This window comes from Furipterus horrens, unplaced genomic scaffold (genome assembly GCF_987537825.1).
Source record: "Furipterus horrens unplaced genomic scaffold, mFurHor1.1.pri manual_scaffold_3, whole genome shotgun sequence".
In the NCBI taxonomy this organism is placed as follows: domain Eukaryota; kingdom Metazoa; phylum Chordata; class Mammalia; order Chiroptera; family Furipteridae; genus Furipterus; species Furipterus horrens.
This window is the reverse complement of record NW_028327173.1, coordinates 70,339,121-70,352,713: the sequence shown is the minus strand read 5'-3', so window position 1 is coordinate 70,352,713 and position 13,593 is coordinate 70,339,121. Positions and strand designations below refer to the sequence as shown.

Genomic DNA, 13,593 nt, shown 5'->3' with positions numbered 1-13,593 from the left:
GGAAGAACATAAGCACCCCTAAGATCATTGCAGCGTTATTTACAATAGCTAAGATATGGAATCAGCCAAAGTGTCTATCAGTAGATGAGTGGATAAAACAACTATGGGAAATTTACACAATGGAATACTACTTGAGAGTAAAAAAGAAGAAAGTTTTATCCTTTGCAACAGTATGGATGGACCTAGAGAACATGCTAAGTGAAATAAGCCATTCAGAGAAAGACAGATACCATATGATATGACTCATATGTGGAATCTAATGAACAAACTGAAGTAACAAGGAAAATGGGGACAGACTCACAGATGGAGAGCAGAATGACAGCTGGTGGGGAGGAGGTGTTGGGGTAGAGGGACTGAGGAAAAAGGAAAGGAATCATGAACATGGACAACAGTGTGGTGATTGCAGGGGGAGAGGGGGTATGAGGGGACCAAATGATAATGGAAAAATATAATAAAGATTAAATTTTTAAAAATCAACCTCTTTTCTAGTTGTTACTTTTGAAAAATATTTTTATTGAATTTATAGGGGTGACATTGGTTTACAAAACCAAGTAGGTTTCAAGTGTAAAATAAAGCAAAACATCATCTCCACACTGCAACATGTACCCATCGCCCCAGGCAAAGTCTCTTTTCATCACATTTTCTCCTACCTTCTTACACTTCCACCTCATTATTACCCTTAATGTATGGGAGCTTTCTGATTTCTCAGGCTAACCATTTTCAGATGCAGAATATCCTTTTCCCCTTCACTAGTGATCATCCTCCGTGTTCAGCTGTATGTAGGAAGAGCCCTCATTTGCCTTAGCACTTGAATAATGACAAATGCATTCTATACAGCTGGTGATGAAGATGACTCAAGGAAATTGCTGGCATCAGCTCAGTATATTTTTAAACATGATGCAAATATAGGTGGAGAGAGAGTGGGAAAAATATAATCTTTTGACAGCCTTATTTTTTGTTAATTTAGGTAAAGATCTCACAGATGTGTACCTTGTCTGATGTTTCCTTTAGATTTTAAAAAAGAAGACCCAGAATTTTATTGTTCCTGTGCAACATCTAATAGTATGTATATTAAATGTCACCAATTCTCAATAGCTATTCTTAGGTAATGACAATAAATGCAGATAATACTGTTCTATTTAAAAAGCACTTTTATACACATTGCCAACTTATGGTTACTTTGTTTTCATTACGTCAAATAGTCTTACCTGTTTGATACTTGATCTACAAATAAGATTATAATTTCTTCTGTACTTATTAAGAGGAATAATATTTACATTTATAATGTACATGGAAATTGGTTTGAAATGCTAGACAAGGTTTTTGTTGTTGCTGTCGTTTTCTTTCAAAGAAGAGGGAAATGCAAGAGAAGGGACTTTTGGAAAAAGAAAAGAGAAAGCCCAAGAGAGAGACTTGAAGTGGTTTAATCAAAAGAGCTTTGCTTTCAGAAGTAAAATAGATGGGTCATGTAGCAGTTCCATTTTTAATTTTTTGAGGAACCTTCATACTGTTTTCCACAGTGGCTGCACCAACCGTGCAGCTGGAAGTTCCCTTTCCTCCACACATCCTTACCAGCACTTGTTGGTTGATTTATTGATGATAGTCATTCTGACAGGTGTGATGTATATTTCTTCGTGGTTTTAATTTTCATTTCTCTGATGATTAGTGACATTGAGCATCTTTTCGTATGTCTATTGGCCATCTGTATGTGCTCTTTGGAGAAGTGTCTATTCAGGTCCTTTGCTCGTTTTATAATTGGGTTGTTTTTTGGTGTTGAGTTTATAAGTTTTTATATATTTTGATATTAACCCCTTATCAGATATATTATTGGCAAATATGTCCTCCCATTCAGTTGGTTGTCTTTTAATTTTGTTGATGATTTCATTTGCTGGGCAAAGACATTTTAGTTGATGTAGTACCATTTGTTTACTTTTTCTTTTGTTTCCTTTGCCCAAGGAGATATATAAGAAAAAAAATATTGCTATGAGCAACATCTGAGATTTTGTTGCCTATGTTTTCTTTTAGAATTTTATGGCTTCAAGTTTTACATTTAAGTCTTTAATCCATTTGAGTTTATTCTTGTGTATTGTATAAGAAGGTGGTCTAATTTTATTTTATTTTATTTTGCATATATCTGTCCAATTTTCCCAGCACCATTTATTGAATAGATTATTTTTACCCCATTGCATGTTCTTACTTTTTTTGGCAAATATTAATTTGACCATTAAGTTGTGGGTTTATTTTGGGGTGCTCTATTCTGTTCCATTGATCTATATGTCTGTTTTTATGCCTGTAGCACGCTCTTTTTATTATTATGACCTTGCAGTATAGTTTGATATCAGGTAGTGTGATTCCTTCAACTTTGATCTTTTTTCTCAAGATTGCTGTGGCTATTTGGGGTCTTTTGTAGCTCCACATAAGTTTTTGGAATATTTTTTCCAGTTCTGTGAAATACACCATTGGTACTTTGACAGGAATCTATGGATTGCTTTGGGTCATATGTACATTTTAATGATGTTAATTCTTCCTATCCACTTCTGGGAATATAGCCAAAGAAACCTGAAATACTGATTTGAAAGAATACACAGACCCCTATGTTCATTGTAGCATAATATACAATTGCCAAGATTCGGAAGCAGCCCAAGGGCCCATCAGTAGTTGAGTGGCTAAAAAAGCTATGGCACATTTACTCATTGTAATACTACTTGGATTTTTAAAAGAGGGAAATTTTACCTTTTGTGACAGCATGGATGGACCTGGAGAGTAATATGTAAGTAAAATAAGCCAGTCGGAGAAAGACAAATATCATATGATTTCACTTATATTTGGAATCTAATGAACAAAATAAGCAACAAGTAAAACAGAAACTGACTCATAGATAGTTGTCAGAGGGGATGGGGGTTGAGGGGTTGGGTGAAAAAATGAAGGGACCAAGCAAAAACAAAACAAAATAACTCAAAGACACAGACAACAGTATGGTGATTACCAGAGGTAAAGGGAGTGGGAGGAGACAGAAGAGGGTAAAGGGGGGATAAATGGTGATGGAAGGAGACTCAACTTTGGGTTATGAACACACAATACAATACAATATCATAGAATTGTATATGAGAAACCTATATAATTTTACTAACCTATGTCACCACAATAAATTCAATAAAAATTGTAAAACTAGCATTGTTCTAAACTCTGCTTTGAGCTGACTTTATTCTGAATGGAGTACTTGAATGGAATTTACTAGACTCCCTATGGATAATAGTGGCCATTTGATTGGAAGGAAGGACAGAGTAAGCCTCAACACTGAGGTCTTAGTTTGGATATGACATAGAGGGTTTTGATTACCAGCAACCTCCATGTAGTTGCTTTTGGAATTTCCCTGAACAATTAGGTAGTTTTCAGATTAATGGCCAGCAAAGTTCAATGAATTCAATATGGACTATTTGAGTAACTGACTTATCAAAGATGTGTCATATTTTTTAATTACAAGGCCACTGTAATCAAAACAGTCTAGTACTGGCATAAGAACAGACATATAGATGAATGGAACAGCACTGAAAGTCCAGAAATAACCCTGGTCTCTATGGTCAATTAATATTTGAAAAAGGGGATAGGAGCATAAAATGGAGTAAAAATAGCCTCTCCAATAAATGGTGTTGGGATATCAGGATAGGTACATTTAAAAAAATGAAACTGGACCACTAACTTATACCATACACCAGAATAAACTCAAGATGGATTAAAGACTTAAATGTAAGCCATGACACCATAAAAGTCCTAGAGGAAACATAGGCAGTACAGTTTCAGATATCCCACAAAGTAATATTTTTGCTGATATATCTCCTAGAGTAAAGGAAATAAAGGAAAAAATAAACAATGGGACATCAAACTAAAAAGCTTCTACTCAGCTAAAGAAAACATCATCAAAATGAAAAGGGAAACAACCATATGGAAAAACATTTGCCAATGATACCTTGGACAAGAGTTTGATCTCCAAAATATATAAAGAACTCATAGGACTCAACACCAGGAAGACAAACAATCCAATTAAAAAATGAGCAAAGGACCTGAACAGATATTTCTCCAAGGCGGACATGCAGAGGGCCCATAGACATATGAAAAAATGCTCAACATCACTAGCCATCAGAGAGATGCAAATAAAACCGCAATGAGATACCACCTCACACCAGTCAGAATGGCCATCATCAACAAATCAACAAACAACAAGTGCAGGCAAGGATGCAGAGAAAAGGGAATTCTAGTGCATTGTCAGTGGGAATGCAGACTGGTGCAGCCACTGTGGAAAACAGTATGGAATTTCCTCAAAAAACTAAAAATGAAACTACCTTTTGATCCAGTGATTCCACTGCTGAGAATATATGCTAAGAATGCTGAAACCCCAATTCAAAAGAACCTATGCACCCCTATGTTCAGAGCAGCGTTATTTACAACAGCCAAGTGCTGGAAACAGCCTAAGTGCCCAGATGAGTGGATGAAAAAACTGTGGTACATTTACGCAATGGAATACTACACAGCAGAAAGAAAGAAGGAACTCCCACCTTTCATGACAGCATGGATGGAACTGGAGACTATTATGCTAAGTGAAATAAGCCAGGTGGCAAAAGACAAATACCATATGACCTCAGCCAGAGGGGAGGGGGTAGGGGGAGAAGAGGGGAAAGAAGAGGAAGGGTCTAGTCAGGAATCTGTATAAAGGATTCATGGACATGAACAACGGGGTGGTAATTGACTGTAGGAGCAGAGGTGAGGAGGGCAGGGCAGTGGAGAGCAACATGGGAAAAGTTGGGACAACTGTAAAAAAACAAGAGTAAAATTTTTAAAAATTATAGCAAGGCTCTGCTGGAGTAACAAATGGTGGTTTTGGTGAATAGAAGGGACTTGTTCCTATTATCTGCTAATATTTCTTAATCTATACTCTTAAGAGTGAAAATATCTCTAGGAGTTTTTTCAAAACTAAACCATTCCTCACAATGACCAGATCTCTTCTGGAAACATCCAAGACTTGAATTTGCTGGAGCAAATAGGACTGATTAATATCCAAGAACCAGTGCTGGGCCCCTCCTAGGCTGTTCCATCTACTGAAAATTAGGGCAAGTACAAGAATCACCAGGCATTTCTATTTTGCAAAAGTGCTCTAATAAAGAGTAAATAATGGGACAGCAAAATAAAAAATGTGCAAAAGTATAATTTCTTAAAATGTGAACAGCATCCACTGTTCCTATATTAAATGGATATCATTGCTATTTTCTGGAACTCCTTGAAACAATTATCAAGTGATTTTAGGTTTATTTTTATCTTCATGTAGATTGTTTCACATGTAAATAAGTGAAGTCCCAAGAGGAAAAAGATCACAGACAAGTATTGGGGTTGGTATGAGGTAGAAGGAGAGAACAATCCTGCAATCTTTTCTTTCTAAGAACTTTAATATAAACCCCCAATTCAGATCATGCACTTTATTCAGAAGGATGATATAAAATATTATAGTAAGGTATTGTTATATTGTTGGCTAACTTTTAACAACCTTCTGAATGTTTCCATAAGGTTTGAAATTTGAAGGATAAAAATCCATGTATCATTACCATTTTGTTACTGACGAAAAGCAGCAGAAGTTAGCTGTAAAGTTCAAGAACTTTCTGGCACTGGCAATTTCGAAGGGTAGCTAATGAGGCTTAAGTGAGATGATACATGTAAAACATTTAGAAGAGCACCTGGTACATAGTAAATGCTCAGCAAATGTTAACTATCTTTATCAACATCATCATCATCATCATCACTATCACCATCATCTTCAGCCAGAATCAGAAAATTAATTTTTAAAAGTCTCAGGCAATGCCCCAACCCCAAATTTCTCCCGTACTATTTCTCTTACCACCTAGAACCACAAAATTACATATTCACCTTCTTCAGTTTTAAAGGTTTTGTTTCATCCAAAGTCCTGATTTAAAATGTACCTGGCTCTGAAAAAGGTATTTACCTTAACACACTTTAATATTTTATGAATAAAAGGGACTTTATTAATAAATGCTTTGAGGGCATTAGTACTAGCACATAGATCTCCACACTGACTAAATGGGAATGAAGGAAGAAAATGAACATTTAGTGAACATTCATTGGAGCCATGTGAAAGGTCTTTCACATATTTTGACTCTTTATCCTCATGACTCTGTAAGCAAGGTAAGTGACTGAGCTAGAATTCACTGCCCATGGTACTTTACGCAGATTTGACTAATGCTTCAGACTCACATTTTATTGTGAGCCAATCATGTCAAGCACTCCACTAAGCAAGTCTACATGTACATGTCGATTTGCATGGGCTGTTTACCACCTAATTAAATTGTCTCCAGATGGAAGAAAATAAAAGTTTAACATGAAAAAGACTTATGTTCATTTATGTAGTAAAATTCAGAGTAGAGAAAAATCTTTACATAGAGAAAATCTTCTCAGGAAGAGGCATCCATAGACTTTTTGTTCTGGAAAAATGATTAAGTAGATGGGTTTTTGCCATCCTCCATTCTTTTCTTTAATGCTGAGTGCACTAGCATCCTCAATGCACTTATTAACAAAGTCTCAGTATGTATAACACTCTGATAAGCAAAATCTTAAATGCAAAAGAAAAAGTTAATTGGTAAGTTTACCAGAATTCTGGAAACCCATGAAGTAGCAGCATAAGTGGTTTGCCTCTTTCTCCAGCAGCAACATAATGAAATCTTAATCCTGAATCCTGTAGTAGCAAACAGAAGGCATAAAATTTTAGTGATGATTTGTATTGATTGTCTAAGCAGTACATTTAGGATTTCCATTTCATTAAAAACTCACGTGTATTATTTTCAATAATGAGAAATAAAAATATTAATTATCAGAAATAAAAATCTTCAGGATTTATCAACAGGGTAAATAGACAGATTTACTTTTGTCAGCATTCTCTTTATAGTACCTTCCTGTTTTCTACTGACAAGGTCAATTTACATATTATGAGCTTCTGAAACAATGCCACAATTTGTGACTTTCATCTTACTGCTGTGTCATATTTCATCTCATTCAAATTCTACAGGACTTGTAAATAATTCTGATCTGAATTTATATTCCTGCCATGTTTACCTCCTAGTCATGTACTTTTCTCAGCTTGCCTGTCAAGAGCTGTGCCATCAGTTATATAATTCACACCTCCTTTCCATATTTTTAGTTCTCTCCTTCCCACATTATTTTAAGTTGAGAGTTGCATGTACAGTTCCCTTCACTGCCTGCTCCTCACGTCACATCAGTATATTTGTAACAGCAGAATGCTCTGACTTCATTCTGCATGTGGGAGACAAGACTGCCCAAGGGAAATAAAAAGCATGGGAATGAGACAGGAATATGGCAGACACAGAGCAAACGGAAGAGAGGAAAGTGGCAGAAAAAAGCAAGAGAAACAAAAACTCAGAAAATGAGGAAAGAAACCAAGAACCAAAAGTTGAGCATGGGCACTGGGTTTGGTATTAGGTTACCCAAGCAACAGGGTTTTCAGGTGTGAAAAAAATCTTAAAGATCATCTAATCCAACCCCATTATTTTTGCAGATTTAGAAACTGAGACCCAAAGATGTTAACACAGATCATGAAGTTGGTTGGGAGTAGGTCTGTGACTAGAATCTCCGTCAAGTCCTACCTCCCAGGACAATGTTCTTTCTACTCCTTTGTTCTATGTCTCTGGGGAAACTCTTTAGGTGACCAGTGAGAAGAAAGGCATTATGGGGAACTCCAGATGATTTTTTTACACTGCTTTTGCTCCTTATATTGGATGAAGATAATAAATCTGACTTTGCCGTCAACTACAGAATGCCTTTCTAGTTCAATAATTTCTTTTATTGGTGTTAAGTCTTGGAAGATAAAATACTATGGGCACTTAATTGGGTTTAGTGAACAAATTACTTTCTTGCACTTACTATGTGCCAGACCCTGGACCTTTTTTGTTGTTGTTGCTTCACAAATATTAACTCATTTAATGCTCACATCAATCCTAGGTTGAGTAAAGGTAAGAATGGCATACCCTTTGGTCTTCTGAACTCTGGCTGTCGGACAATCTAGTTCCTAATAGGAAACCCCCAGTTGGTAGCATAAGTGTCTGCTCCTGTGAGGCTAGTTTTGAAAGGCCTGTGAGTCAAACTGCAGGGGGCATCACAAAGGGCACCACCTGGAGCCTCAAGAAGTAGAATATCCGTGGGCTTGTGAGTAGGCTTGGGACAAGCATGGACAATTAGTCTGCTTGCATGCTTGACATTAACTTTTTTTATTCCATTCCTTTGGTCTCTAAATTCATAAGTCGGCTTCCTTCTCCACAAACATACACCATTTACTTATGATTTCCTGCTGTTAAGGTCATCTGTGAATGCTCCATTCTGCTGACCTGAATAAACGCCTGATTTCCGATGACTTACTCTCCTTACCCTCTCATTTTCTAAAATCTGGGCAAGGACAGACTCCCGAGACAGTAGGGCGCCACCGGGAACAACTCCCTACAACCGTTCTGAGCTCTAAAGGGCAAAAGGTGACGGGAGACAGCTTCCCCTTACATTAGGAATGCGAGCGAATTATTCTGGATTGTGGTGGAGGATGGAACACTAATATAACAGGACCCTGATTACATAAACGCCACATAACCTAATCTCCCGCCCCCGCCCCTCAATGAAATGGAACGTAAACACACAAACAGTCCCGATCTCTCTCCCGCTACACCTCGACCCTCTTGCCTCCCCTTGGCATACTGGCCGTGCCCGCCGCGCGCCCTGCGAGCCCGAGACACTAGGGGACGCTGGGCCGGGCGTCGCAGAAGGAGCGCCCTTTGCTCTCTCTGCCGTCACATTCCCTCCCGAGATCTCCGAGCCGGCGCCGGCCTTCACCTTGATCCTCACGTAGCAGTGGGTACCCAAGGAGGGGTCGTTCAAGCACGCAGGAGGGTGTTCCCGGGCGACCCGCCGGAAGGTCTGCGCGGGTCCCTTGCCGATGCTCCACAAAAGTTTGAGGAGGGAGATGGAGGCGCAGAGCCCGCAGTAGCAGTAGACCAGGGACCAGAAGAGCAGGGACCGGATCGTGACCATCAGGCGGGGCAGGCAATCCCGGAGCCACGCCATCGGGCGGCGGCGGCGGCGGCGGGAACCTGGCCCGCCGCGCTTCTGAGGCACCGGCGCGAGGCAGAGAGCGCCGCTGCGGGTCAGGCCTGCCCGCTCTCCCGTCCGTCCGCGGTCGCCGGCTCCGCGCACACCTCCCCGCGGACCCCTGGGCAGCCGCGCCCAGCCGGCGGGCAGAGTCACAGCCTCCGGCTCTCGCACTCCCCGCGCGCGCTCGGGAGCTGCTGCGCCCAGGCTCCAAGAGCCGGCCCGCGCTGCGAGGTCCGCCCAGGACTAGGCAAGGGTGAACACCCCGTCTTCCTCCGCCAGGTGAAATCCCCTTTCCAAATTGCTGAACTGTGGAGAAATGAAGGCGAGACTCAAACCATCCCAGTTACTGCGGAGGGAAGCGCCACCCTCGTTTGGACTAGTGTTCAAATCCCCTCTTTGCCCATTTGACTTGAAATTTCATTAGGATCATAAAATTATGGGGCGCGGGAGGAGGGGGGGAGTGACTGGTTTTCATACTACGCAACAGACATTGTGACTTTTATTCCTAACACTCTTCTAAAGGTGTTGCTAGTCTCCAACTAGTTCAGAGTCATTAAACAGAGTCAAGTCTGGAAGCCCTTGGTCTGTTCTTTACCTCTGTACGTTTTTCCTTTACAAGAATATTGTATAAATGGAATTGTATAGTATGTAACCTTTCGTTTTTGGCTACTTATACTTAGCATAATACTCTGAGATTCAACTGTGCTGTTACGTATATTGTTTCTTTTTATTTGCTCATTAATGTTTCATCGAATGGATGTACCATATTTTTAATCCATTCCCTCTTAAGGGACAGTTGAATTTCTTCCAGTTTTGGTGATTATGAATACGGCCACTATAAACATTCATGTAAAGGTGTGTGTGTGTGTGTACCTAAGTTTTCATTTCACTTGAGTAAATACTTAGAAATTAGATTACTGGGTCAGCTGGCAAGTCTGCATTCAACTTTAGGAGAAGCTGACGAACTGGTTTCCAAAGTGGCTGTATAGTTTTGAGTTTACATGGGCAACGTGTGAGAGTTATGGTTAGGTTATATTCTTGCAAGCACTTGGGATTGTCAGAGAAATCCTTTTAATTTTAGCTATTCTAAGAAGTATGTAGTGGTATCATTGAAATTTAAATTTGCATTTCTCTAATGGCTAATGTTGAACATCTTTATGCACTTGTGTGCCACTCAAACATACTCTTCTTTGACTGTTTTTACTTCGTAGGAAGTGCAGACAACAGAGGGGCATTCTCTGCTGTCCTAAGTCAGCGTCACAGGCAGGCAGTATGTCCTTGGATATCAGGATGGGGCCTTCTTAATGATCCTTCTCTGCCCTCAGTGACAAGGTATGTCTGATGCTCTGCACCCATGATATATTCCTGCCCCTCTCCCAGGATTAGAAGGTTTAGTATTTCTATTTTCTTTCTCCAGCTGCAGTAGGTCTTCATCAGTGCCCTAAAGGTGATAGGGTTTGCTGTTCTTGCCACTTGAGGTTTGTATTCTTTCGGAAGATAGGGGAGAAGAATGGGGGGAGGGAGGACTTTCTGCTGTTCTTATGTGTGCTGCTGTTCTCCTTCAGGCCTGCATCAGGAGGATGGCTGTCTCAGAACCCTCATCCTGCACCCAATCTTTCTTCTAAAGCAGAGCCTGCATGTGGCTGCGAATTTCTCTTGTGCTCCCAGAGGTTCTAAATTCTCAAGCTAGCCCATACCCAGCCTTTAGCAATTTGGTACAACGTTTAGGTGATTGTTTTGTCATTACCAGATTATATAGCATTTGGTGGTATCTGCCTCAGGTAAGCCAGTACTTATGTTCTGTTTCTACTTTGATGTGTTTGTCTTTTCTTAAATTTCAGATTATTTGGTTACCTTGCAATCTCAGCCCTCAGATTATTTTAAGAGAAGTGAATTCAAAGATGTTCTTGCTTTTACATTTGTTATAGTGGTGGGAGAAATGTTTTTTCCAGCTTTTCAGATTCCCAAGTGGAGATATGAAGGTGTGGGCAAAAGTAGTTTTATACTTGTTCGTATGGAAAGTAATACAATAATGTCACCCCAATAAATTCAATAAAATTATACATAGTGGCAATAAAGAAAATAAAATGATACAATAATTAATAAATAATAATACAAGAATAAACTTTTACATGCTCACAACTATAAAGCTACTTTGCCCACTACTGTAATTGACATATAACATTGCATTTGTTTTAGGTATATGATTTGATATATGTATATATTATGAAATGATTACCACAATGAACTTTAATTTTGAGTACTACCTTTTTAAATTTTTAAAATGAGATAATTGTACATTTATGTTATCATAAGAAAAGAGAACCTGTGTACATTTTATCCCATGTACTTTACACTTTTATTTATAATTTTATCATATATGTAACTTTGTGTATCTGCCAACAAAATCAAGAATACAGAATATTTCTATAATCACAACCTTGTCCCTAATTTCTGTCAACCACTAATCTATTGTTTCAAATTTTGTCATTTCAATAATGTTATATAAATGAAATCATATAGTATATAACCTTTGGAGATTTATTCCCACTTAGCATAATTCCCTAGAAATTCAAGTCATTCACTGATTAAATGACATCTGGATTATTTTTGTTAGTTTTGCTAGGGGTTTATAAATGTTATTTTTTTCCTCTCCCAAGAACCAGTTTTTTTGTTTGTTTTTGTTTTTGAATCACTGACTTTTGTTTTCAAATTTACTGATCTCTGCTCTGGTCCTGCTTTGGGTTTGCTCTTTTTCTAGGTTGAGTGAAGAACTAAAATTATTGATTTAAGACCTATCCTTAATTTCTAACACAAGCACTTAGCACTTATAAATTTCTTTCAATACTCTTTTTAATAGCACCCCACATATTTCAATGTCATGTTCATTTTTGTTTCTATGTAGTTTTTAAAAATTCTTTAAATTTCTTTGACCCATTGATTATTTGTATTATTTATGTGTTTATAGAGATTTTCCTGTTGTCTACTATTGATTTCTAACTGATACTGCTATAGTCAAAGCACTACTCTATATAATTTCATTCTTTTAAATGTTCCATGACCCAGGATATGGTCTATTTTGGTGAATGTCAAAGACTAATGAATAAACATAAATGCAGCACAATTACTTCAGATCATTCTTCATATTGTGCACATACTGACCAATGAATGTAAACTGAAAAATGCAGTTAGCAGTGAGGTGCATACAGCTTTTCCCATTGCCTGCCCCCCCCCCAAATTTAACAACACAAACTTAGAATTTAATAAACACACCCTCTATGATGAATGATTCAGACATAAGACAGTGCAATGAAACTATATCCTAACATCTTGTACAGCCTTTTGAGAAACAAGCAGCCATGATTAAAGTACTTAGTTGTGTCCTAAGGGGCATTAATAGGAGAAATTGCACTGTGGACAAAACCGACATGTATATACACAATGAGAAGATAAACTTCAAGATTAACACATGCATATTTAATACTGGAAAAATTAAGTCTTCCAAAGTTTCTCCACATGTCCAGTGGACACTTACTTTTCTAAAAAAATTAATGATTTAATTCTGTTTCTGGTGGCATTGTTGCTGGTAACTCATTCTTATTTCTTTTTGGTTGTAACTCCTTTTCTCTGGCTCCTTGCAAAATCTTTTTTGCTTATGGTAATGTCCAGGCCATGGAAAAATGTCATAGGTATGAATTTAAAAAAATTATTCTGCTTGGTATGTACTTTTAGGATAAAATTATTCAACTTAATTTTAAGAAATCACAATTATTGTCTCCTCAAATGATGATCCTTGTTCTTTTTGCTGGTTCCAATGACTTCGATTAGATGTGTTAGACCTTTTCAATTTATCCTCTATATCAGGGGTTAACAGACTTTTTCAATAAGAGGTCAGATAGTAAGTATTTTAGGTTTTGATGGCCAGTCTGTTATGCCTACTAAATTCTTCCGTTACAGCACAAAAGCAACTATAGATAGTATGTATTTAAATAAACAGCTGTATCTGTGTTCCAATAAAACCTAAAACTGGCAAGCTCGCTTTGACCTGTGGGCTGTAGTTTGCCAGTGTGTTCTAGATTTCTTCATATCTCTTTTGTATTTTCCCTCTCGTCTGTATTACATCCTGGTACATTTTTTTGGATACATTTTCTAGCGCACTAATTTCCTCTTTAGCTGTGCCTAATTGTTTTAACCCATCCATTGAAATTTTATTTCGACACTTTCTGTAAGACTTAAAAAAAAAAATCCATCCTCCCACCCCCATTTTATCTCTTTAAACATTTTACAAATGCCTGTTCTACTACAATCCTCAAGAGGGGGAATGAAATATCAATCTCTATTTGTTGTTCATTGTTTCTGCTGACTCTCATTCATGCTTAAAAATAATAATAATTCCTCTTTGATCATGAGCTAATTTCTTATAAGTATCCTGCTTCTGCCTGT

At 38.1% G+C, this 13,593-nt stretch overlaps 1 protein-coding gene across 2 annotated transcripts in view; it reads right to left on the bottom strand.

The window, feature by feature from the left end:
• Positions 1-9,362, bottom strand: part of EPHX4 (epoxide hydrolase 4) — a 46,200-nt gene extending 36,838 nt beyond the window's left edge. Inside the window, exons 1-2 of one of the 2 annotated variants that reach the window (XM_090271731.1) lie at positions 8,893-9,362; positions 6,651-6,736 (exon numbers count right to left, since the gene is read on the bottom strand). In XM_090271731.1, the coding sequence (XP_090127857.1) occupies positions 6,651-6,736; positions 8,893-9,123 (317 nt within the window). In that variant the 5' untranslated portion in view covers positions 9,124-9,362. The remainder of the gene's footprint in view (positions 1-6,650; positions 6,737-8,892) is intronic. The other variant, XM_090271729.1, reaches the window with a different exon arrangement.
• Between the last annotated feature and the right edge of the window lie 4,231 nt (positions 9,363-13,593).